This window comes from Trifolium pratense, linkage group LG3 (genome assembly GCF_020283565.1).
Source record: "Trifolium pratense cultivar HEN17-A07 linkage group LG3, ARS_RC_1.1, whole genome shotgun sequence".
Lineage (NCBI taxonomy): Eukaryota > Viridiplantae > Streptophyta > Magnoliopsida > Fabales > Fabaceae > Trifolium > Trifolium pratense.
The window spans coordinates 3271200-3290914 of NC_060061.1; the positions used below are offsets into that span (position 1 = coordinate 3271200).

Below are 19715 nucleotides of genomic sequence, written 5' to 3' on the forward strand. Positions count from 1 at the left end.
AAGAGACAGCTGCTAATTTTATATATATCTTCATTTCTTCGTTCATTTTCATGCCAAGAGACAAATTTTGTTGCAACAATGTTGGGTTCATCTTCTTCTGCAATTTCAATGTCTTCTTGTTCTTCAACTCCAAAGTATGATGTGTTCCTCAGCTTCAGAGGAGAGGATACACGTGACAACTTCATCAGTCATCTTTATGCTGAACTGGGCAGGAAAAAGGTTGAGACATTTAAGGATCACAAACTCAGTAGGGGCGAAGAGATTTCGCCGGCACTCTACAAAGCAATTGAAGAATCAATGATTTATGTCGTCATTTTGTCCGAGAACTACGCTTCTTCCACATGGTGTTTGGATGAACTCACAAAGATACTTGAATGCAGAGAGAAATATGGAAGGGATGTGATACCTGTCTTCTATAAGGTGGATCCATCAAATGTGAGGAATCAAAGAGAGAGTTATGCAGAAGCTTTTATTAAGCATCAACGTCGATTTAAGGATGATCAACTGGATGCATGGAAGAAAGCTCTAACCCAAGTAGCTGGACTCTCTGGCTGGGATTCACAAGAAATCAGGTCACTATAAAATAATTCAATTTTTTTATAGGTAAATTTATTATATTGTTAGTTATTATGTTAGTATTTTTTGGCGTAAACAAGGTATTCTCTGTACGCAACTGCAGAGACTAATCCCTCTAGCCTTATGGGACTCAAATAGGTGGCAAACCTAAGAGCTTGGTTAAGCTAGAAGAGTTTTAACGTTGTTGTATGCACAAGTCAAGGATCGAACCTAGAACTTGGTTAAGCTAGAAGAAACCCACGTCATCCATTTAAGCGCTCTTGGGTATTATGTTAGTAGTTTCTTTCACAAAGGTTTGAACCTGGTTCTTTTAACTCCTGTGACCCATAACTCAAAAGTCAAACCAGTTCAACTAGGATCAACTGTTTCTTTCTCCAACCCATTCGTGGGGGTTTAAATAAGGTGAACATTCCAGTACCCAACTTACATTGTTGGGTACTGCTACCTTCTAGACAAAATTCAATGTCATATTTAAACAAATTATATTTTAAATGAATTTTGGTCCGAAATTCTTAAGCAGGAAACATGTATGTTTTAATGTTATATGACCGATATTAAGATATAAAAGCGGTGTGAATGAATATACCAGCAAGGAAGCAATCAAATGCTTCATTTGAGTGAAAAACTCGGATTACAACTACTAACCAGTATAACAGTTTAGAATTTCTCAAAACAAAATGCCAAATCCTGCTTTTTAGAAGCAACATTATAAGAGTCCCAAGTCCAAAAATAAAATGCAATCCAAGCAGTTTTACTACACAATTTTTGTTCTGGTAGTAGCCAAGCTGCCTAGCATTAAGATTGGAAGGTGTATATGATATAGAACACATGTCAATGTGCCAATGTTTAGTTGCGACAGTGCATGTCCATTGTCAATGTGACAATGTTTGGTCGCATCAGTGCGTGTCCGTTGTGCGAGTCATAGAAGTGAAAATTAAAGTAAGAAAAGCATAAATAGGAAGCCAGCATATCTAGTTGATAACTAACTTGATTTGGGGTTGAAGAGTTCCCCAAAACAGTGTCATTGTTGGAATCATTATCGGTAGAATCCGAGTTCTCCTTTATCACAAGATTAAGATCCTGGAAATGTTCGGTATGAATCTCACAATGCAATTAATTCCACACGAACTTCATTACATTTTGCAATGAATAGAATACACGTCAAACACGTAAAAGAAAGAAAAAAACACAGCATCTTAGCCTCACAGAAATCAATTTAAGGCATCTTATCCTATATAGTAACATTTCAAAGTCATGAACAATTCTTCTATTTAGCAGCTACAATATCCTGAAGTAACAAATCCAAATCTTTCACTGCAAGTGTCCCAAGTCCAAAATAAGATGCAATCCAAATAACCATTACAGTCCAAGCGTCAAATAATTTCCAGCACCTGATAAAAACCCAACAGTAAGTACTTATTCAAATAAGTACATACCCATTAAAAGTATACAAAAAACTTAAAAGACTTCTTTGGTGGGGTGCGGACAATTGCAATAGTGCAACACAAAAGCGACGCTTGAGAGGCCCAATAGCAAGCTACTGTGGTGGACTCTCCCCCTCAAAAAATAAATTTAATATCGTGTGGACCATTGGTCCACATATCAGATATTAAACTGATAAGAACAGATACTACACTTGATCTTAGCCAAAAGGCCGAGAAAGGTATGAGCTGCCTAGAGATTGAACTCTTATTTTATATCTAAAATCTCAGTACTTGTTATTACTTCTAACCGATGTGGGACATAGAACTCATGAGTACTATTTCTTTCTTTTTAAAATCCAATGTAGCAACCATATACTATAAGTAGTCTAACAATTTCTGTTCAAATAGCAGCCAAGCTATATAGCCAATTTCTGTTCAGGTGTAAATCCCGAATTGTTATCATCTTCATTTTTTGTGGTATCAGCGCCGTTATTGTTCTTTTGGTCATGTGGTGAAAAGCCTTGCTTCTTAAAGCAAACATCAATGGTGTGACCCAGTCAGTATATTACAGTGAATACAATGGTTATTACTGTGGTACCAATCTCAAGAGGACCTGCCTCCACCATCTCATTTGATGGTTCACAAAATTTAGCTGAGTCTAAATTTAGAAATGCATTATTATGATTATATACCTTACATTGCTCAAGCCATGGTAGATTGCTATGGCTTAAGTTGGTTAGAGATCTCCAACTGTGAATCCCTCTCGAACCTTCCAATTGACCTTTTTAAGTTGAAATTTCTAAGAAGACTTTACCTCAGTGGTTGCTTGAATTTAGAGAAGTTCCCTGAAATCGAGGAGAATATGAAAAGTTTGACTGTGCTCACGTTAGACAGAACTGCAATCAAGGAACTACCTTCATCCTTGCACCATTTGGTCAGCCTCGAAGAATTGAGCTTGTACAATTGCCAGAACCTCGAGTCTATTCCACCTTCGATTGGAAGTCTAAGAAAACTCAACAAGTTAAGCATTATGTACTGTGAATCACTTGAAACTTTTCCTAGCAGTATTTTCAAATTGAAGTTGACAAAACTTGATTTGCATGGCTGCTCAATGCTGAAGATCTTCTCAGAGATCTTGGAGCCTGCTGAAACTTTTGTTCACATTAACTTAACAAAAACAGCGATTAAGGAACTGCCTTCATCCTTGGAGTATTTGGTTGGACTTCAAACCTTGTGCCTGAAGTTATGCAGTGATCTGGTGTCACTTCCAAACAGCGTTGTTAATCTAAACTATCTATCTGAGCTTGATTGTTCTGGCTGTTGCAGTTTAACAGAAATCCCAAGTAATATATAATAAGTTTTGTATTGAAAACAAACAAAAGAAGATGGGTGACTACAAGTATGTAATAGTATGTCCTTTGTATATAAACTGCTCATCACCAATACTTTTCTTTTCAAGCTTTAAATATTTAATTTATTATTTTCATTTTGTTTTTTTCATATTGGAATTCATAAGTACTTTGAACACCTTTTTTCATATTGCATTTAAGGCATTTCAAATTAATTTGGATTTTGTTCTCATAACTATGTCGCTTTCTTAGTTCATATGGCCTGATTGACGACCTCGTCTGCACTTCATAGAGAACACCGAGTCGTCACTGAGGCTGCTCATTTTATTTCAGACATTGATTTATAAATGTTGTAAGCTTGATGTGTTTAGTTCAGTGTTAATTGTGGTTTAACAGTTACTAATTAATTTGAAGACTGTTTTAATATATAGAAGTAAAGGTGATACATTTTATCAAATATTGATGGAGATGATGGACACCGTCACACATATATATATATATATATATATATATATATATATATATATATATATATATATATATATATATAATGAGTGATTGGATGTAATTGCATATGTCTATGTTGGTGTCGAAGATCGGTGTTTTTTTTTTATATTGGACGCACCTTTAACCTAAAATATTGGTATACATAATTTGTATCTTTTAAAAAAGGTTAGGGGAATTGGATACCCGATGAAATCTTAGTAAAGGTTGTTGCAGGTTGCAAATGAGATCTTTACATTGACTCCAAAATTTGAACTTGTGTCTTTGCAAAGTGTGAATCAAATGCTTACCAAATGGACCAAGTTTAGTTGCTATTAAATGATATTTTCGTAAGCCCTGTTTTGGGTTTAGTTTCCTATGGTATTTTTTTTTTTAAAATAGTTTAGTGGCTAGAAATTCTACACATAAGATGAATAAATGAGATGATCGGAATTCGAATACCGACACCCTGTATATATAATTCAATGTTCTACCGACTGAGCTAAGTTCACGGGACAGTTTCATATGGTATTTATCATGCGAAAAAACACAAAATTCATTATACATATCAGTATGATTGAATAATAATTAAAAAAAATATTCAAATTATTATAATTAAAAGAGGAGAAAAATCATATTAGACTTTTTCTTTTGGTACAATCATATTAGACTTTATTATGATGGAATAAAATCAAAGTAAATTAAAATATGATATTTTAAAATATAATTAACATAAATTCACTCTTTAAAAAATATCATATTGGGTCTTCTCACAAATAAAAATAAATCATAAATAAATATAAAACGAATAACAATTTTAGCAAATATGCATTAATAATTATTGGTCAAGTCTTATTATAATATTATTAATTATTTAAAGGAAAAAGTAATGACTACTTTATATTAGTCAAATAATAATATAATTAGAAAAAAATTATTAAAATTACATTAATAATAATACTATGAGATATTTTTTAAGTTCAATTTATATGCACTATTTGGATCCTAATAAAGGTTTTTAAATTAATTTGGCGTCTGCTAAACACAAGTCTCACTCGTGACGTTTGGGTTGTGCTAGTGCTACTGCTATATAATTCCACATTACATTAGCCTTTGTTTGGATTCGATTTTCAAAGCACTTATTTTGTAGTAATAATATTCACACACAAACTATCAAATGGCTGGTGGAGACGAACACAGACTAAGGCTTGAACCTGAGAAACAGAGCCTTCTCAATCGCCACACGGAAAAACACTTCACCGCCGGGGAAATCGTCCGTGACATTATCATCGGCGTCTCCGACGGACTCACCGTCCCCTTCGCTCTTGCCGCCGGTCTATCCGGCGCCAATGCAACTTCTTCCATCGTCCTGACTGCCGGAATCGCAGAAGTCGCCGCCGGTGCAATCTCGATGGGATTGGGCGGTTATTTGGCAGCAAAAGGTGAAGCTGATCATTACAATAGAGAATTGAAAAGAGAACAAGAAGAAATCATCACAGTACCAGAAACTGGTTCGTTAGTTCATTCGTTTGTTGCACTATTTAAGCCTTTAATTAATTTATTTATTTATTTAATAATTAGCTATCGATTTTTTTTATTTGATTTTTTGAATATTAAAAAATGGATGGATGCAGAAGCGGCTGAGGTGGCGGAGATATTGGCGGAGTATGGAATAGAGGAGCATGAATATGGACCAGTGGTGAATGCTCTGAGAAAGAATCCACAAGCATGGCTTGATTTCATGATGAAGTAAGTTTTTTTTTTTGTGATTTTCTTTGTTTGTTTCAGAATTTTGGGCATAGGGAAAGTAATTCATTATTATTTGGATTTTACAATGCGTCGTGACTTGTGGAAGAGAATAGTGATATTGGAATTTAGATGAGAATAGAATATTTAGAAAGAGAAAGCCACTTTTTTTGGTTCGTAAGGTTTTCACTTTTTCAGTGTTTGTGGACTGTGGACTTCACTGTCACTCCCAATTTTGCTCATGCACGCCGGGCCCACTTACACAACTACTGTAGTAGTTGGACTTAGTTTTTTTTTTTGTTTTTAAAATTTTTTAATTTTTTTTATCATAAACAAAAAAATTAAACTGCTAGTATATAGTATATACTACTAGTAAAATCAGTTTTTTCTTTTTTTTTTAGAAGTGGAATTAGTTTTTCTTTTTCCTGTGGTTGAACTTGTTGGTAGGGACATCACAATATACTATATGTAAGAGTCGGAGTTCGAATGTCAAACACTTCACTTATTCACTTTTCAAGTGTAATTTCCAACATCCAACCATCAGGCTACTTAAAAAAAATTCTTATGAAAATGAATTGGTCTAAGAACATGATTGGATATATATATATATATATATATATATATATATATATATATATATATATATATATATATATATACCACAAACTCTTATGAATAAGTTGAAAATTATCCGTTTTAATAAGTTTTCTTAAACAATCTCAAAAAACTTATGTCGATAGATAAGCAGACCTTTAAGGGGTAAACTGTGTATATGTGTAAAAAAAAAAAAGGAAAAACTTCCGCTGAAAATATGGCAATTAAAAAAAAAATCAATTTTTTTTGTTGAAAAAGTAAGTTAAACAAATGAGCTTAAATTATTTTAATATGTGGCATATTCTATTGGACCATGGAATGCAAACTGATAAAGGAATGGTCCAAGACACGTGGGTTTCTTTTATAATTTTGTTTTATTATACACTGGGCAGATACTATGAGTCTATGATCATGTTCATACTGCTGTACTTCTTCCATAAGTAGATAAAAATCTCTCTAGTCTTTGGTTCGAAATTGTTCTTACAACAATATTTTCCAAAAGCAGAATACGGTGATGCATACAATGTTTTTGCTTGTTATTATTTCAATCATAACACATTAACATATTAATCACATTCAAATCATTAAAATAAGATTAATTTGAAACATGTTTCCAATTTTGTAAACATCCACTATTTTATTGTTTCTACATGCATCCTTCAAAATATGGATTAATTGCTAAATCAAATCTGACTTTGTGAATGTTTGAACAGATTTGAGCTGGGACTAGAGAAGCCAGATCCAAGGAGAGCATTGTATAGTGCAATGACAATTGCCATTGCTTATGTATTGGGTGGAGTTGTTCCTCTCATTCCTTACATGTTCATTCCAAATGCAGCAGAGGCTGTTCTGTTTTCAGTAGTTGTTACACTGATTGCATTGCTTATATTTGGCTTTGTCAAAGGATGCTTCACCGGCAACAAACCTCTCAGAAGTGCTTTGGAAACTGCTTTAATCGGCGCCATTGCCTCTGCGGCTGCTTATGGTTTGGCAAAGGCTTTCCATTCCTAGTTTCATGCTTTGCACTTGATGACAACAAAGGATGGCTCGTTTTACAACTATTATTTCCTATTTCTTGGCTATTATCTTTTTCTTGTGGCAATTTTTCATTTTCTCGCCACACTTTCATGAACAACTACCTTTTTAACTTTTGGCTTGAACTTTTATGGTTGATATCAATTTGCATTTTAATAGTCTCTTTTGATAAATGGAATGCCTATTCGTATGGGTGCAACGTTTGCAACTTCTTTTTGAAAGGGGTGTTCATTATCTAATGTTTGCAGGATGGCAAGAGATTAAAATTTTGAAAGGCCATAGTGTAGGAGAGTGCATGTTTTGAATCTGAGAATTAACCTATGTTTTGGCATAAGGATTTTTATTTTACCATTGAGTTGGTTCCATGTTTGTCCTCTGTTGAATTTTAAAAAAGGGAAATGATAACCGTAGCAAGAGAATATATCACAAAACACACATCATGATTGGTTGATCAAACATTGATCCAGCCTATTTTCCATGCCATATGAAAGTTATGCTACCGAAAAATAGATTTCGAGAAGTGTTACCAACACACTATCATCCAACATAGATTTTCTGACACATTCTCTTTGATCAGTTAAAATTCACTTGAGTTCCACTAGATCATATAAGTTCCATATAAATTAGATGGAATCTATATAAATCTAGCCGATTAAAGAAAATGTATTGCAAAATGTGTGTTTAAAGAGTGTGTTGTTATTTTATTCAAGACGTTTTACGATCTATTAATATTGGAATTAGAACCTTCCATTTGAAAGGTTGGTTCATGAAACCAAATTGTGATGGAGCGTATTCGTCTAGTGGCAACTGGAGAGGTGTGTGGAGAGGTTATTTGTGATCATCACACTGTGTGTTCCTAGCTGCTTTCTTCTGTTGTTTATGGAGTGTTCGATTAAAACTCGTGTCCTGTGGGAAGTCCTCCACGCTTTGAATCTGACTAAACTTGTGGCTTCAATGATATTTCGGTTGAATCAAACTCACAAGTGGCACATATAGGATTGTTATATTATATTTGCAGTGATGCAAGACATTTGTATAATGAAGTTTGGATAATTTGACTAAAATTACTTTTGTGTGTGTAAATAATCAAAATAGTGTTGACTTATTTTCTCATTTATTTATTTATTTTCTGGAAAAAATTATTTAGTAGTTTATATTATAGATATGTTAGAAAGATACAATTACAACACACACTTATAGACTTTAATAACATGATCGATCAGAGTTTGAGCGGTATGAACGTGCGTATGAGTATTCGAATTGTGAAATCAAACATATGCTTAGTTGTTACAAGTAAGATTGAAGTTCATTTATCATGGCGTAACGGCATCCAAGTTCTAGTGTCAAAGAAAATATCACTCTTTGCCAGAAGACCCTTATATTGTGCAACAAATATACTCTTATGCCATATCAATCAGCATACACAAGAGTTAGAGCAAAATACATAGAGAGAACTAGGGAGAAGGATAGAGGGAGGATAATAGAATAATTGCTTTGTCAGCTTGAGCAAAATAATATGGCAAAAAACCATATTTTCTATTAACTATTTGTTCTTTATAAGTATAACATGTGCAACTGTTATGTGTGTCGCAAAAAACAAAGCTCCTTCGAGACCGCTCTTCCTTACAATTTAAACTTGATAAGAAATATTTGATCCATCATACTAGCCGCAGACCATATAACTCCCTGGCCGGGACTGGACACCATATCAAAAAGCCGAAAAGCAAATCCAGATTAGTGTTCAGATAGGAGTTGGATCTGCAAACAGCAAAAATATAAACAGAGCCTCTATCATCTCCACAATGTTTTTAAGCATTCAAACAATGAATATAGAGAATAAGATTGGCTTTTCTATCAAAACAGATGAAAAAGCGAGAGCAGGCTTACACTGAATCCACATGAAGGATCAAACAGCTGCTGGAGGAATATGGAAGACAAAATAGTTAATACTACAACTTCACTGCGAGGGAAATTTGCCTACTTCCCTCTATATTTTGGCTGTTATTAGAAGCTGAAGTACACTTTTCTCAGTCTGAGATTCCATGCCCTGTGTCCCATCCAATATCCTCAGCAGCATACAATTCCAACTCATGCTTGAGTATTCTCCATTTCTATAATCATCGCTTCAAAAGCAGATCTTTCATTTGGAGCTGCAGATATGGTGTGTTCCATCTCCAAGCCACTAACAGTGTGCTCCTCGTTTCCATGATCAGTATCTTCAGCATTTTCGAGGACAGGACTGCCTAAAAATAGTTTTTCCCATGAACCGTCATCAGGAAAATCTGGTACAAGAAACGGAGAATGAGTATCTAATGGAGACAGTTTCTCATCTAGAAGCAATTTCAAGAACTCAGAACTGATGCACAAGTCTTTTAACCCATCTGCAGAAATTTCGGGTTCTGGTTGCTTATCAAAGGCAGGAGATCGTGGAACTACAGGCTTTCGTTTTTCAGCAACAGGTGGCGTATACTTTATAATCATCCCATCAGAAGAAACTGGTTCGTCATCTTGGTACAACACATTCCCAGCATCAGCCAAACGCCAATTATTTTCCTTAGGGTGAAGCAGCTGAGCCAGGAATCCAGGGCACTGCACAACCATGACCAAGAATGATAGCATCTGCTGCTGATGCTTCTCCATTCCTTCAAGACGATCACTCAATAGAAGCAATTTACTCTCAGAAGATTCTAGGCGCTGCTTATGTTTGACCAACTCTTGCGTGAGGGAGTTTCTATCAGATTTGAGATTCTCAACTTCTTTCCAAAGGCTGTGATTCGTTGCTTCTTGTGATTGTTCATCACCACGATTGTCTTTCTGTGGCAATGCTTTCTGCTGATCTGCACCATGTGGATGTTTCCTTCTACGTATATTCTTCAGCAAATGCTTTTGACCCCTGATGAAGTTCTCATTTGCAAACTCCCAGTGATCTGCATCAATTTTCTTGAAACCCTGATAAATTAAAAAGCCATCAATTGCTGACATTTAAGTATTTAACAGAGAATCACTTGGAACAAATAGAGACACGGAAAATTCAAGTCCAAATAAACAAACTTATTCTCTCCATAGGTTGTTTGTAGCCTCTCCTACTGAGTGGGAAAAGATTGCGTGTTGTTGTTATTGTATAGGTTGTAGGCTTCTCAAAAGCCAAGTATTATCTAAGACATTTTTAATCTAGTAGCACCAAGGACGTGTTTGGATAAACAACTTAACTAGCGTTTATAGCATAAACACTTACTCCCTCCGTCCCAAATTATAAGGGAAAATTGGTCAAAGAAAGTTGATGTATTTGGTTAAGAATTTGGACTAAATACATCAATTTTGGTTGACCAATTTTCCCTTATATTTTGGGACGGAGGGAGTACCATATAAGTGCCAATGCATAAGTTATTTCTATAACAAATCGCTCTGTTTGGATAAACAACTATGAATCACAGACACTCCTCATATTAGCCGTGTCCCGTGTCGGACACGTGTCGGTGTTGCACCGCCACTGACACTTATGATTAGGCTTAATTATGTCATTTTTTCAAATTATTATCGGTGTCATCGACGTGTCAGACTGTCAGTGTCCGCCTGTGCCATGTCTGTGTCTGTGCATCGTAGAAATTAAACAGCTTATATGCAGCTTATAACACAAGCGGTTTTCATGATAAGCACTTATGTATAAGCTTACATGAGCAATTTCTATATCAAAAGCTATAACAAATTTAAATTGTTTTTGTATATGCTATAAACTGTTTACATAAGTTATCTTCGAAAACCTATGAAAATAAGTTGAAAAAAGCTTATGAAAATATGTCATAAGCTATTTTTAAAAATTCTCTCCCAAACACTCTCACAAAACTTATGCCAATAGATAAGCTCAAATAAGTCAATCCAACCAGGCCCAAAGCTAAAAACATAAGCTCTCCTAAATAATTCTCACAAGCATTTATTTCGGTAGATAAGGTCAAATAAGACAAATCAAACACAGGCGTAAAAGGAAGAAAAAAAAATGATAGAAACCCTAAGTAACAATGAATTTTATATCTAAGCACGAAGAATTGAAAATATAGTTAAAAAGGAATTGCATAAAAAAAGATATTGAGAATGAGAAAAAGCATGAATTGACATACATAGATATTGAGTTGTCTAACGAAACTGGAGAAATTGTTGTGTTTGAAATAATTGGGAAGAAGAGTGAGAGAGAATTGATCAACGTTGGAGATGATGAAACTGTGACCGAATTGAGACCAATAGATGATTGAATCTGTTGAACGATCTTCAACCATATCGTAACATTTGTTCAAGAAAGGTGCCACAGAAGAAGAAGAAGAAGAAACAGAACCATTATCGTTGCTCGCTGCTTTCACCATAGAGAAGAAGATGCAAAGTAACAAACCCAGAGAGAGAGAGAGAGTTTTCAATTCAGAAAGAAGACTAAAAAGAATGAAACTTCGCTGCGGCTCCTCTCACGCGTACCAACACTTTTCTTGTACGGGGGTTTTCGAATCGCTTACTACATAAATATCTTTTGACTCAACAAATACTAAATAATATTTCCACATAATATTAAATTAAAGGAAAATGCTAAACAGTGCCCCGGGCACTGTTTAAGGAACCAAATATATTAATATCATATTGAAGTTTGTGCAGTCAACGTCTCGAAAGTGTAAAAAGTGTTATTTTCAATTTTAAAATTTCCTTTTTTGGTTTCCTTAACCAGTGCCCCGGGGGCACCGGTTAGCATGACCCTAAATTAAATTATACTCCCTCCAATCCTTACTACAAGAGAAAAATTACTTTATACATTTATTTAGAATCAAATGTATCTAGTCTATTATATAGATTAAATACATTAGATTTTCAATGAATCTAAAATGTAGTTTTCTTCTAATATTAAGAACCGGAGGGAGAGAGTCCTACTCTTTATTTATTTTGTTTTCTTTTATTTAAAACTTTTATAATGAATTTATCGTTTATATTCTAGAAAACAAATGGGCTTCTTAGCTAGAAAACAAATAAATAGCGTAGAGTTTGGTGTCACAAAAAGTAAACTCTGAAAATGATGTAAGAGAGTTTGTTTAGTATTTTATTATTTTAACTAGATTTAATTTTATTATATTTCAGCTAGATTTGATAATTTTATTTAAGTTTGTTATTTTATTTTAGTTAGATTTTAGCTAGATTTGTTAATTTTATATCTTTCTAGTATTTAAGCTAAACTATTTAAGTTAACTTTTGTCATCGTTTAATTGCAAACCTGTGTTTTGTTATAGACTCGTTGTTCCTTCCCGCTTCCTTATTAGGAAAAACCCCGAATCCCCTTCTTATTCAAAAATCGGCAACCAATGGGTAAAAATAAAAATCGTCGTGCTGATACTGATGTTGTAACTTGTAAGTATGAAATTAATTGGTACCACGAGTTGTTGCATATTTGTTCAATCCTTTTGCCTGTGGCCATTCAATTCTTTATGCCGGGTGGAATTTTTCACATGACAAAAGCACCTCTCACAAAAGTAGATAAAAATTCCAAAAACAAGGTTGGTAGTAGTAATAGTAACTTATGTTCCCATCCATTAGTTGTGTTGAATCATTTAAATTCTTCTTATTTTGTATTGATTTTGTTTGTTAGGTCTATTTTAAAGATGTTGCTGGCTGTGATGAGGCAAAACATGAAATCATGGAGTTTGTGCATTTTCTCAAGAATCCTAAGAAATACCAAGACCTTGGTGCCAAAATTCCAAAAGGTGCTCTTCTGGTTGGTCCTCCAGGCACAGGAAAAACCCTTTTAGCAAAAGCAGCTGCAGGGGAGGCTGGTGTGTCATTCCTTTCTTTGTCTGGTTCTGATTTCTTGGAACTGTATGTTGGTGTTGGCTGTTCTAGGGTGAGAAACTTGTTTTATGAAGCAAAGAAGTGTGCTCCCAGTATAGTATTTATTGATGAGATCGAAGCAATTGGTAGGGCAAGGGGTCACGGTCACGGAGATTCCTCTGGTGCACAAAATGAGCGTGAGAGTACTTTAAATCAATTGTTGGTGGAGATGGATGGTTTTGGAACCACTGCTGGAGTTGTTGTGCTGGCATGTACAAATAGACCTGATATATTGGACAAAGCCCTACTTAGGCCTGGCCGTTTTGACCGCCAGATAACAGTTGATAAACCTGACATCAAAGGCCGTGACCAGATATTTCAGATTTACTTGAAAAAAATCAAACTTGACCGCGTGCCTTCATATTATTCACAGAGACTTGCAGCCCTTGCTCCAGGATTTTCTGGAGCAGACATTGCTAATGTTTGCAATGAGGCTGCTCTATTTGCTGCAAGGACTGAAGAAGCACAAGTCACAATGGATCATTTTGAGGCAGCTATTGATAGGATCATTGGTGGTTTGGAGAAGAAGAACATGGTAATAAGTAAGCTGCAAAGGCGTACTGTTGCTTACCATGAAGCTGGCCATGTTGTTGCAGGTTGGTTCTTGGAACATACTGAGCCATTGTTGAAAGTAACGTGGAACAGCAGCACTTGGGTTTGCCCAGTATATTCCAAACGAGAACCTTCTCATGACAAAAGAGCAGCTTTTTGATATGACTTGTATGACCCTTGGTGGCCGGGCTGCCGAGAAGGTTCTCATTGGGGCAATCTCTACGGGAGCACAAGATGACTTGGAGAAAGTCACCAAGATGACATATGATCAAGTAGCTGTATATGGTTTCAGCGAAAAAGTGGGTCTACTCTCTTTCCCCCAAAGGGAGGCCTCGTTTGAGATGTCCAAACCATACAGCAGTGAAACTGGCGCAATAATTGATAATGAAGTGCGAGAATGGGTGAACAAGGCTTATGAACGTACCATACAACTTATAGATGAACATAAAGAGAAAGTGGCTCAAGTTGCAGAGTTGCTGCTCGAAAAAGAAGTACTTCACCAAGATGACTTGCTCCGAGTCTTGGGCGCGCGACCCTTCAAGAGTGTTGAACTCTCTAATTATGATCGATTTAAGCTAGGGTTTCAAGATGAGGAGAAGTTTTAATAGTAGTTTTTATATGTTATTCATTTTATGCATATCCTGTTAGAAGTTGGTTTGAGAATATGCTTTTGGAGGAAGCAAATGCCAATATATTAAGCATATTCGCCTTTTGCTATCAGTGGATGTTTGCCAAACCTTGCTCCATCTTTATATTTTGTGTTCTTTGTTAATCTGACTCACTTTCTCTTTTTTGAGCTCCTTAAACATAATTTGTCAAGTGAATAATTCTAAATGCTAGGATTGTTTCTCAAAGCAATTTTGCCAAGATTTTTTAGAAATGTCACTTTTTTCTGTCAACACCAACCGGTCTTCACCATATTTAATTAGAAATGTCATAGAATTCCAATAGTAATATTGGTTGAAACTTAGCTGTTATGAAGAATGGCTGAAATCTTAAATCAAATGAAGAATGGTTGTGCTACATTGATGTCTTATAAACTTCAACTTTCATGTTTATCATTGGTTTTTGGTATTGAGATTTACTTTTGCCACTCTATTCATTTTTACTTGTGCCCTACGAATTTACCAAACAGCAGCGCTATATGGCACAAGAGCCATAAGCACGACATATGCACGAGCGAGAACATAATTTAACTTCGTTGCGGCTACTCTCACGCGAACCAAAACTTTTCTTCCACGGTTCGAATAGCCTACATAAATATCTTTTTCTTAAAAAAAAAATACTAAATATTAAATTTTTATTCTATTTCCACACAAAATTAAATTAAATTATACTACTCTTTATTTATTTTATTTCTATAACAATTATACTACCCTTTATCATTTTCTTAGTTTTGCCGTTCATGATTTTGAGCCAATAGTTAAAGGATTAAGGTGTATAAAAATTCAAAAGTCCGAAACTTAAAATAAATAAAATCAAGTGAAATAATCATCACTCGATCATAAATTGAATAACATTGTTAGATATTTTTGTCTTCCTTTAATGAAAATCAATAACTTAAATTTTGATTTTTCAGAATAAAAATGTATTTTAGAAAATTCATAATATGAGTCTTCAAATTCAAGTACATAATTTAAATAAGTATTTTTTTTTTTACGAATTAAATAAGTATATTTAATTAAATGAGTATTTCATATAATTTCTGGGAGTAGGAGTTCTAATAAGAGGGGGTATGTGGAAGATTTTTCTCTTAAGTAGTTATAGGAATCTGTATCTGAATAGAGTTTGGGTAGTTTATGAAAGCCCAAACATTCACTTTAACTACGGGCCGTCAGCGACTTCTCCACGCAGTCTACTGGGTTAAGGAAGAAAAATTATCTTCCCCCACCCACGTTTCTTTTATTCCCTAAAATTCCATTTTTACCTGTGCATAAAAAGTTCGTAACTTATTTTCTGAAAAAAAATAAAAATGTTTGGAAAATACATCCTGAATATTTTTCATATGAGTAAAATTAAAATTTCAAGGAATACAGAAAACATGTGGAAATAATTTTATTTAAGGAATTGCATACTTTGTTGTGAAATGTGAATAATATTCAGTTCCCGTGAGTTTAATTAATATATAATATTTCTACCAACTAAAGTAAATTAACACGAAAAAGTTAATTTTATGAGTTTAATTGTTGTGCACCGTCGGTGTAATTTTTTTTTACGCATATGCGTTGCCACATCATTCATGAATGTGACACATCATGTGTTTTTAATTATCATACATGATGTGTCGATATATTATTGAACGCATGTGCATAATAACTTTAGACTGACTGTCCATATAAATTAAATTCTGATCTCATTTGATTTGAATTTGATACTTTGTTAGACTCTCACCATATTCCAAAATCCAAACATATTAATTGGCCCAAAACAACTAATATTCTCAGGTAGAGTATATAGTATATATACACTTTAGAGTGGTGTCCTTTTCTCATGTACCAAACCTCACTGTCTCGTTACGTTGTCATGCTCTTCCCCAACCGTCCGTTTCGTACGTGATTGTGATTCCTGCCACAATCCAACGGTTAGGGGAAATCTTCAGTATAATAATACAAGCAAGCATTACATGTTTATCTACATCTACATAAGAAACAGTTAATGGGAAGAATAAAAAAAAGAAAAAGACAAGAAGACAAAGAGAAAACCTTATCCACCTAAGTTCTTTTTTCCTTTTTAAAACAAGTTATTCACCAAAGTTTTACAACACTTTAAGGATAATTTTGTACCTATTGTAAAAATAATAAGGAAATGGAGAAATGGTAATCATCAAGAAGTTTTTTTAATCAAATAGTCGTAATTTTTTTTTAATATATTTTGTAACAAAGAAATGCAAAACTGTTTGTATTTCTGTTTAATTTGAGGAAAATGTCAATTGACATTCCTAAGGTATCATTTGAAAAAGCAAATATAGTTTATCTGATTCAATATTCTGAAAAATCTTTTAAGGGTAATGCATAGTAATATAGTGTCTCTTAAGTTTCTAGTATTTAATATGATTGTTTTGCCATCTAAAAAAGTTTAGTGGTGTAACTTATTGTCCGTTTACTTTTCATTTATAATTATCTTATTTATATATAATATATCATTGAACATTGAAATTGTGTATGTTGATGGTTCATTCAATAATCCATTGATTTTTTCGGTTTACATCTAACTCACTTTAAAGAATCTAAATTTATTCTACAAAGCTTTTTTAAAACTAAATTGAACAAACCACGATTTTGATCCCTATAAATGTATTTCTGTTTTGAACTGAACTTTTAGGCAGGACCAAGTTCAATTCCACATATAATCTATTGGCCCAATACCACCGTCATTGACTATAAAACCAACGCTTCACAACCTCACAGGAGATGTATGACTCTAACCTTGACCTCCACCTCAAACTTACACTAACTTAGGCGTCAGAGTGTTTTTTGCAGGTACTCATCCTTTGTCTTATTTCATAGTCGGTCACCTCCACGCTCAAATTTTGACCTTCAGCTCACAACATTTTTTTTCATCGGTCCACCAAGTGAGTTCTCTACGCTCTCTTTTATCTCTTAAGATAAACTTGGGTTCTCTTACAAACAATTCTGCTGCCATTTTTTTTCTGAATGTATCAAAATTGCAATTAAATTCACAAATGTCTATTTTATTAGTTATTTTAATCTCAATTATATTTTTAAATAGTCAATTTTATCTTCAAAGGTAAAAAAAACATTAGAGACACAAGAGTCGATTTAATCTATAAAATTAACAAGTTATTCAAATTTTAGATAAATTTAGTCGTGAAATCTATTTATAAGTTTTATACATTTAAGAACTAAGAGCATCCATAATGTAGATATTCATTTTTTTGTACTTAACCGAGTTTCACGTATATACATCATTCATTTATAACTTCTTAATAATAGTACTTAATAAGTAGTCAATCCCTCTGACCTAACACCTTTTAAAAAATTCTAAATAGATTTCACTAATAGATAACTCTACATTATCATAATCAATCGTTAGTTGGTTCAGTGGTGATTGACGCTGAACTTAGTAGGAAGAATCGCGGTTCGATCTCCCGCAACTACGATCGAAAAGGGACTGAAATTATTTGATGCCAGAACTGGTCTCCGAACCAGATTCAACTGGTGATGAAAAAAAAAACTCTACATTATTATAAAAAGAATCGCACTAAAATATACCGTAGATACCAATACTTAGTTAATAAACAATACTTATTAGGAGAATGTTAACTTGTGCCCTTAAGGGCACATGTTAAGGAAACAAATATAGAAATTAGTTTTGGGAATTTGTGTATTTTTATTTTTATGCATTAAATTTCTTACATTATTAAATACAGTATTTCTATATTAGGATACCTTATCATGTGCTCTTAGGGCACACGTTAACATAACCCTACTTATTAATTACCCACATTTTCACTACTAAAATGTGGTTTGCCTAAACCAAATTATCATGGTATGGTATATTTTGGCTCTCCTCATTTGAAGCTTATCCACTCCAACGTTGTACCACAACCAATCACGTGCTCCCACATTGTCGGCATAATCCAACATGGACAATTATGATTCGGCGCCGCTAAGATACCATACCACCACACCACACACGGTGTTGTGTTTCTGCTTTCACCGGATTAAACGGTGACACGAATCTCAATACGGTCTATGTAAGATGCCACGTAAGTATAACATGTAAGACTAGTTACAATGGTTTCAACATCAAAACACATTCAACACCCATTTTTTCACTCCACGTCATTTTCTCTTTCTTTCACCTAATCATTCAACACACATTCAACTTTTACCATCTCCAATGGTTTTTCTATTCAACACCATACCCCACCACTTTCTCTACCCCACCACTTTCTATTTCATATTTTTATTTAAATTTTAATTTTTGTTTTTATGATTAAATAACATTATAATTATCGATTAAAATTAAATTAAAATAATAAACTTAACAAAATTTATTTAAATATTTTTTTATTTTCTTAATTTAAAATGCAATACATCACACAAATAACGTAATTAGTACGATACAAATTAAGAATTGTTGGGATTTTGATAATTGTTGGAGTTTTGATAATTGTTGGGATTTTGAGAATTGTTGGGATAATTAGAAGGATTGTTGGGATCCATTTCACTAAAAAAATATTAAAACTTCAAAAGAAAGACTAATTAGAAAGATAATAATAGATTAAGATAGTGAAAAATTTAGTTTTTTTTTCTGTGTCCAAATGAAATGAACCAAGTCTCTATTTGTAGAGAAAAAAAATCACGAATTTTGGTAAAAAAATAAAAAAATAAAAAAATAATTTGCAATGAGATAATTGAGTTCAAAGGATAAAAATCATAAAAATTCACCGGACCAATCAGCAGCAACCACGTGGCTGCCTTTTATCCAAATTCAGTTTCTCTCTCCGCACTCCCTGCTTTCCACGCTCCCTGTCCGCGCCTGTTTCACACGCGCCAGTCCTGGCCAACGAAAAATCGCCACGCGTCCCCCCATGTCAGGATTCAACATGTTGAATGGATTCATCTTCTCCCTCCGCCAGCAAGGCTTCAACACCTTCCCCACAAAGGTTTCGTTTCAACACCCATATTCACCTTCAACACCCACAATTCAACACCATTGTGGGTAGTCTAAGAGAGGTTGGGTTAGCCAATAGTTAATCAAAACGTGTATGAACAGAGCTTTGACAACTAAGTTGAGACACTTCATCAAGTGGGTCCCAGCTTTGAGTACTACGTAGTACTGTATGATATGCCTCTTCCTATTTGCCAAAGGACAATAATGGATAAGGTTTCCTCTTTGGACCCTCATTCTCTGTACTTCACAACTCTCTCTCCAGCTTTGCTAAAAATAGCTGATAATTAGTAATAAGTTAGTAGCTTGTAGCGCTTATAAGTTACTTTTTAGTTTATCGATTGAATTTGTAGTGTTTAGTAAAATTAATAGGTAAACTATTTTATAAGTTTGAAATAACATAAAAAATATATGTTTAATTAATATTTAATTTTTTCAAGTAAAATCATAGGGATAATATTGAGAG

The 19715-nt window shown here is 34.0% G+C and overlaps 4 protein-coding genes and 1 non-coding gene across 6 annotated transcripts; 3 read left to right on the forward strand and 2 right to left on the reverse strand.

Moving 5' to 3' along the window:
* Positions 1–2048: 2048 nt before the first annotated feature.
* LOC123919294 lies at positions 2049–2243 on the reverse strand. Its single transcript, XR_006813200.1, has one exon. It is a non-coding gene; the product is annotated as a U2 spliceosomal RNA (small nuclear RNA).
* LOC123918425 (protein SUPPRESSOR OF npr1-1, CONSTITUTIVE 1-like) lies at positions 2088–3518 on the forward strand. Its single transcript, XM_045970476.1, has one exon. The coding sequence runs from the start codon at positions 2671–2673 to the stop codon at positions 3352–3354; it is 684 nt and encodes a 227-aa protein (XP_045826432.1). The 5' UTR covers positions 2088–2670; the 3' UTR covers positions 3355–3518.
* Positions 3519–4894: 1376 nt separating this feature from the next.
* LOC123918426 (vacuolar iron transporter 1) lies at positions 4895–7397 on the forward strand. Its single transcript, XM_045970477.1, has 3 exons — positions 4895–5343; positions 5467–5581; positions 6886–7397. Exons 1-3 carry the CDS (start codon positions 5010–5012, stop codon positions 7181–7183), a joined length of 747 nt encoding a protein of 248 aa, XP_045826433.1. The 5' UTR covers positions 4895–5009; the 3' UTR covers positions 7184–7397.
* A 1312-nt stretch (positions 7398–8709) lies between these two features.
* On the reverse strand, positions 8710–11744 carry LOC123918427 (heat stress transcription factor A-8). Of its 2 annotated transcripts, none has more exons than XM_045970478.1 (3): positions 11323–11744; positions 9095–10156; positions 8710–8965 (listed from the first exon to the last, which is right to left on the reverse strand). In XM_045970478.1, exons 1-2 carry the CDS (start codon positions 11560–11562, stop codon positions 9296–9298), a joined length of 1101 nt encoding a protein of 366 aa, XP_045826434.1. In that variant the 5' UTR covers positions 11563–11744; the 3' UTR covers positions 8710–8965; positions 9095–9295. The 2 variants fall into 2 exon arrangements, with proteins under 2 accessions (XP_045826434.1, XP_045826435.1); XM_045970479.1 differs by having other exon boundaries at positions 9095–10445; positions 10570–11681.
* Positions 11745–12622: 878 nt separating this feature from the next.
* On the forward strand, positions 12623–14384 carry LOC123918428 (ATP-dependent zinc metalloprotease FTSH 8, mitochondrial-like). Its single transcript, XM_045970480.1, is given in 3 exon segments — positions 12623–12729; positions 12822–13693; positions 13695–14384. Coding segments are annotated over 3 exon segments (1464 nt in total). The 5' UTR covers positions 12623–12660; the 3' UTR covers positions 14218–14384.
* Positions 14385–19715: the final 5331 nt, after the last annotated feature.

Bases quoted from the DNA above. Each gene is read 5' to 3' on its own strand.
- LOC123918425 (XM_045970476.1), top strand. From the start codon at position 2,671: ATGCATTATTATGATTATATACCTTACATTGCTCAAGCCATGGTAGAT.
- LOC123918426 (XM_045970477.1), top strand. From the start codon at position 5,010: ATGGCTGGTGGAGACGAACACAGACTAAGGCTTGAACCTGAGAAACAG. The intron at 5,344-5,466 runs GTTCGTTAGTTC...GGATGGATGCAG, and splicing joins CATCACAGTACCAGAAACTG to AAGCGGCTGAGGTGGCGGAG. The intron at 5,582-6,885 runs GTAAGTTTTTTT...ATGTTTGAACAG, and splicing joins TGGCTTGATTTCATGATGAA to ATTTGAGCTGGGACTAGAGA.
- LOC123918427 (XM_045970478.1), bottom strand. From the start codon at position 11,562: ATGGTGAAAGCAGCGAGCAACGATAATGGTTCTGTTTCTTCTTCTTCT. The intron at 10,157-11,322 runs GTATGTCAATTC...TTAATTTATCAG, and splicing joins TTAGACAACTCAATATCTAT to GGTTTCAAGAAAATTGATGC.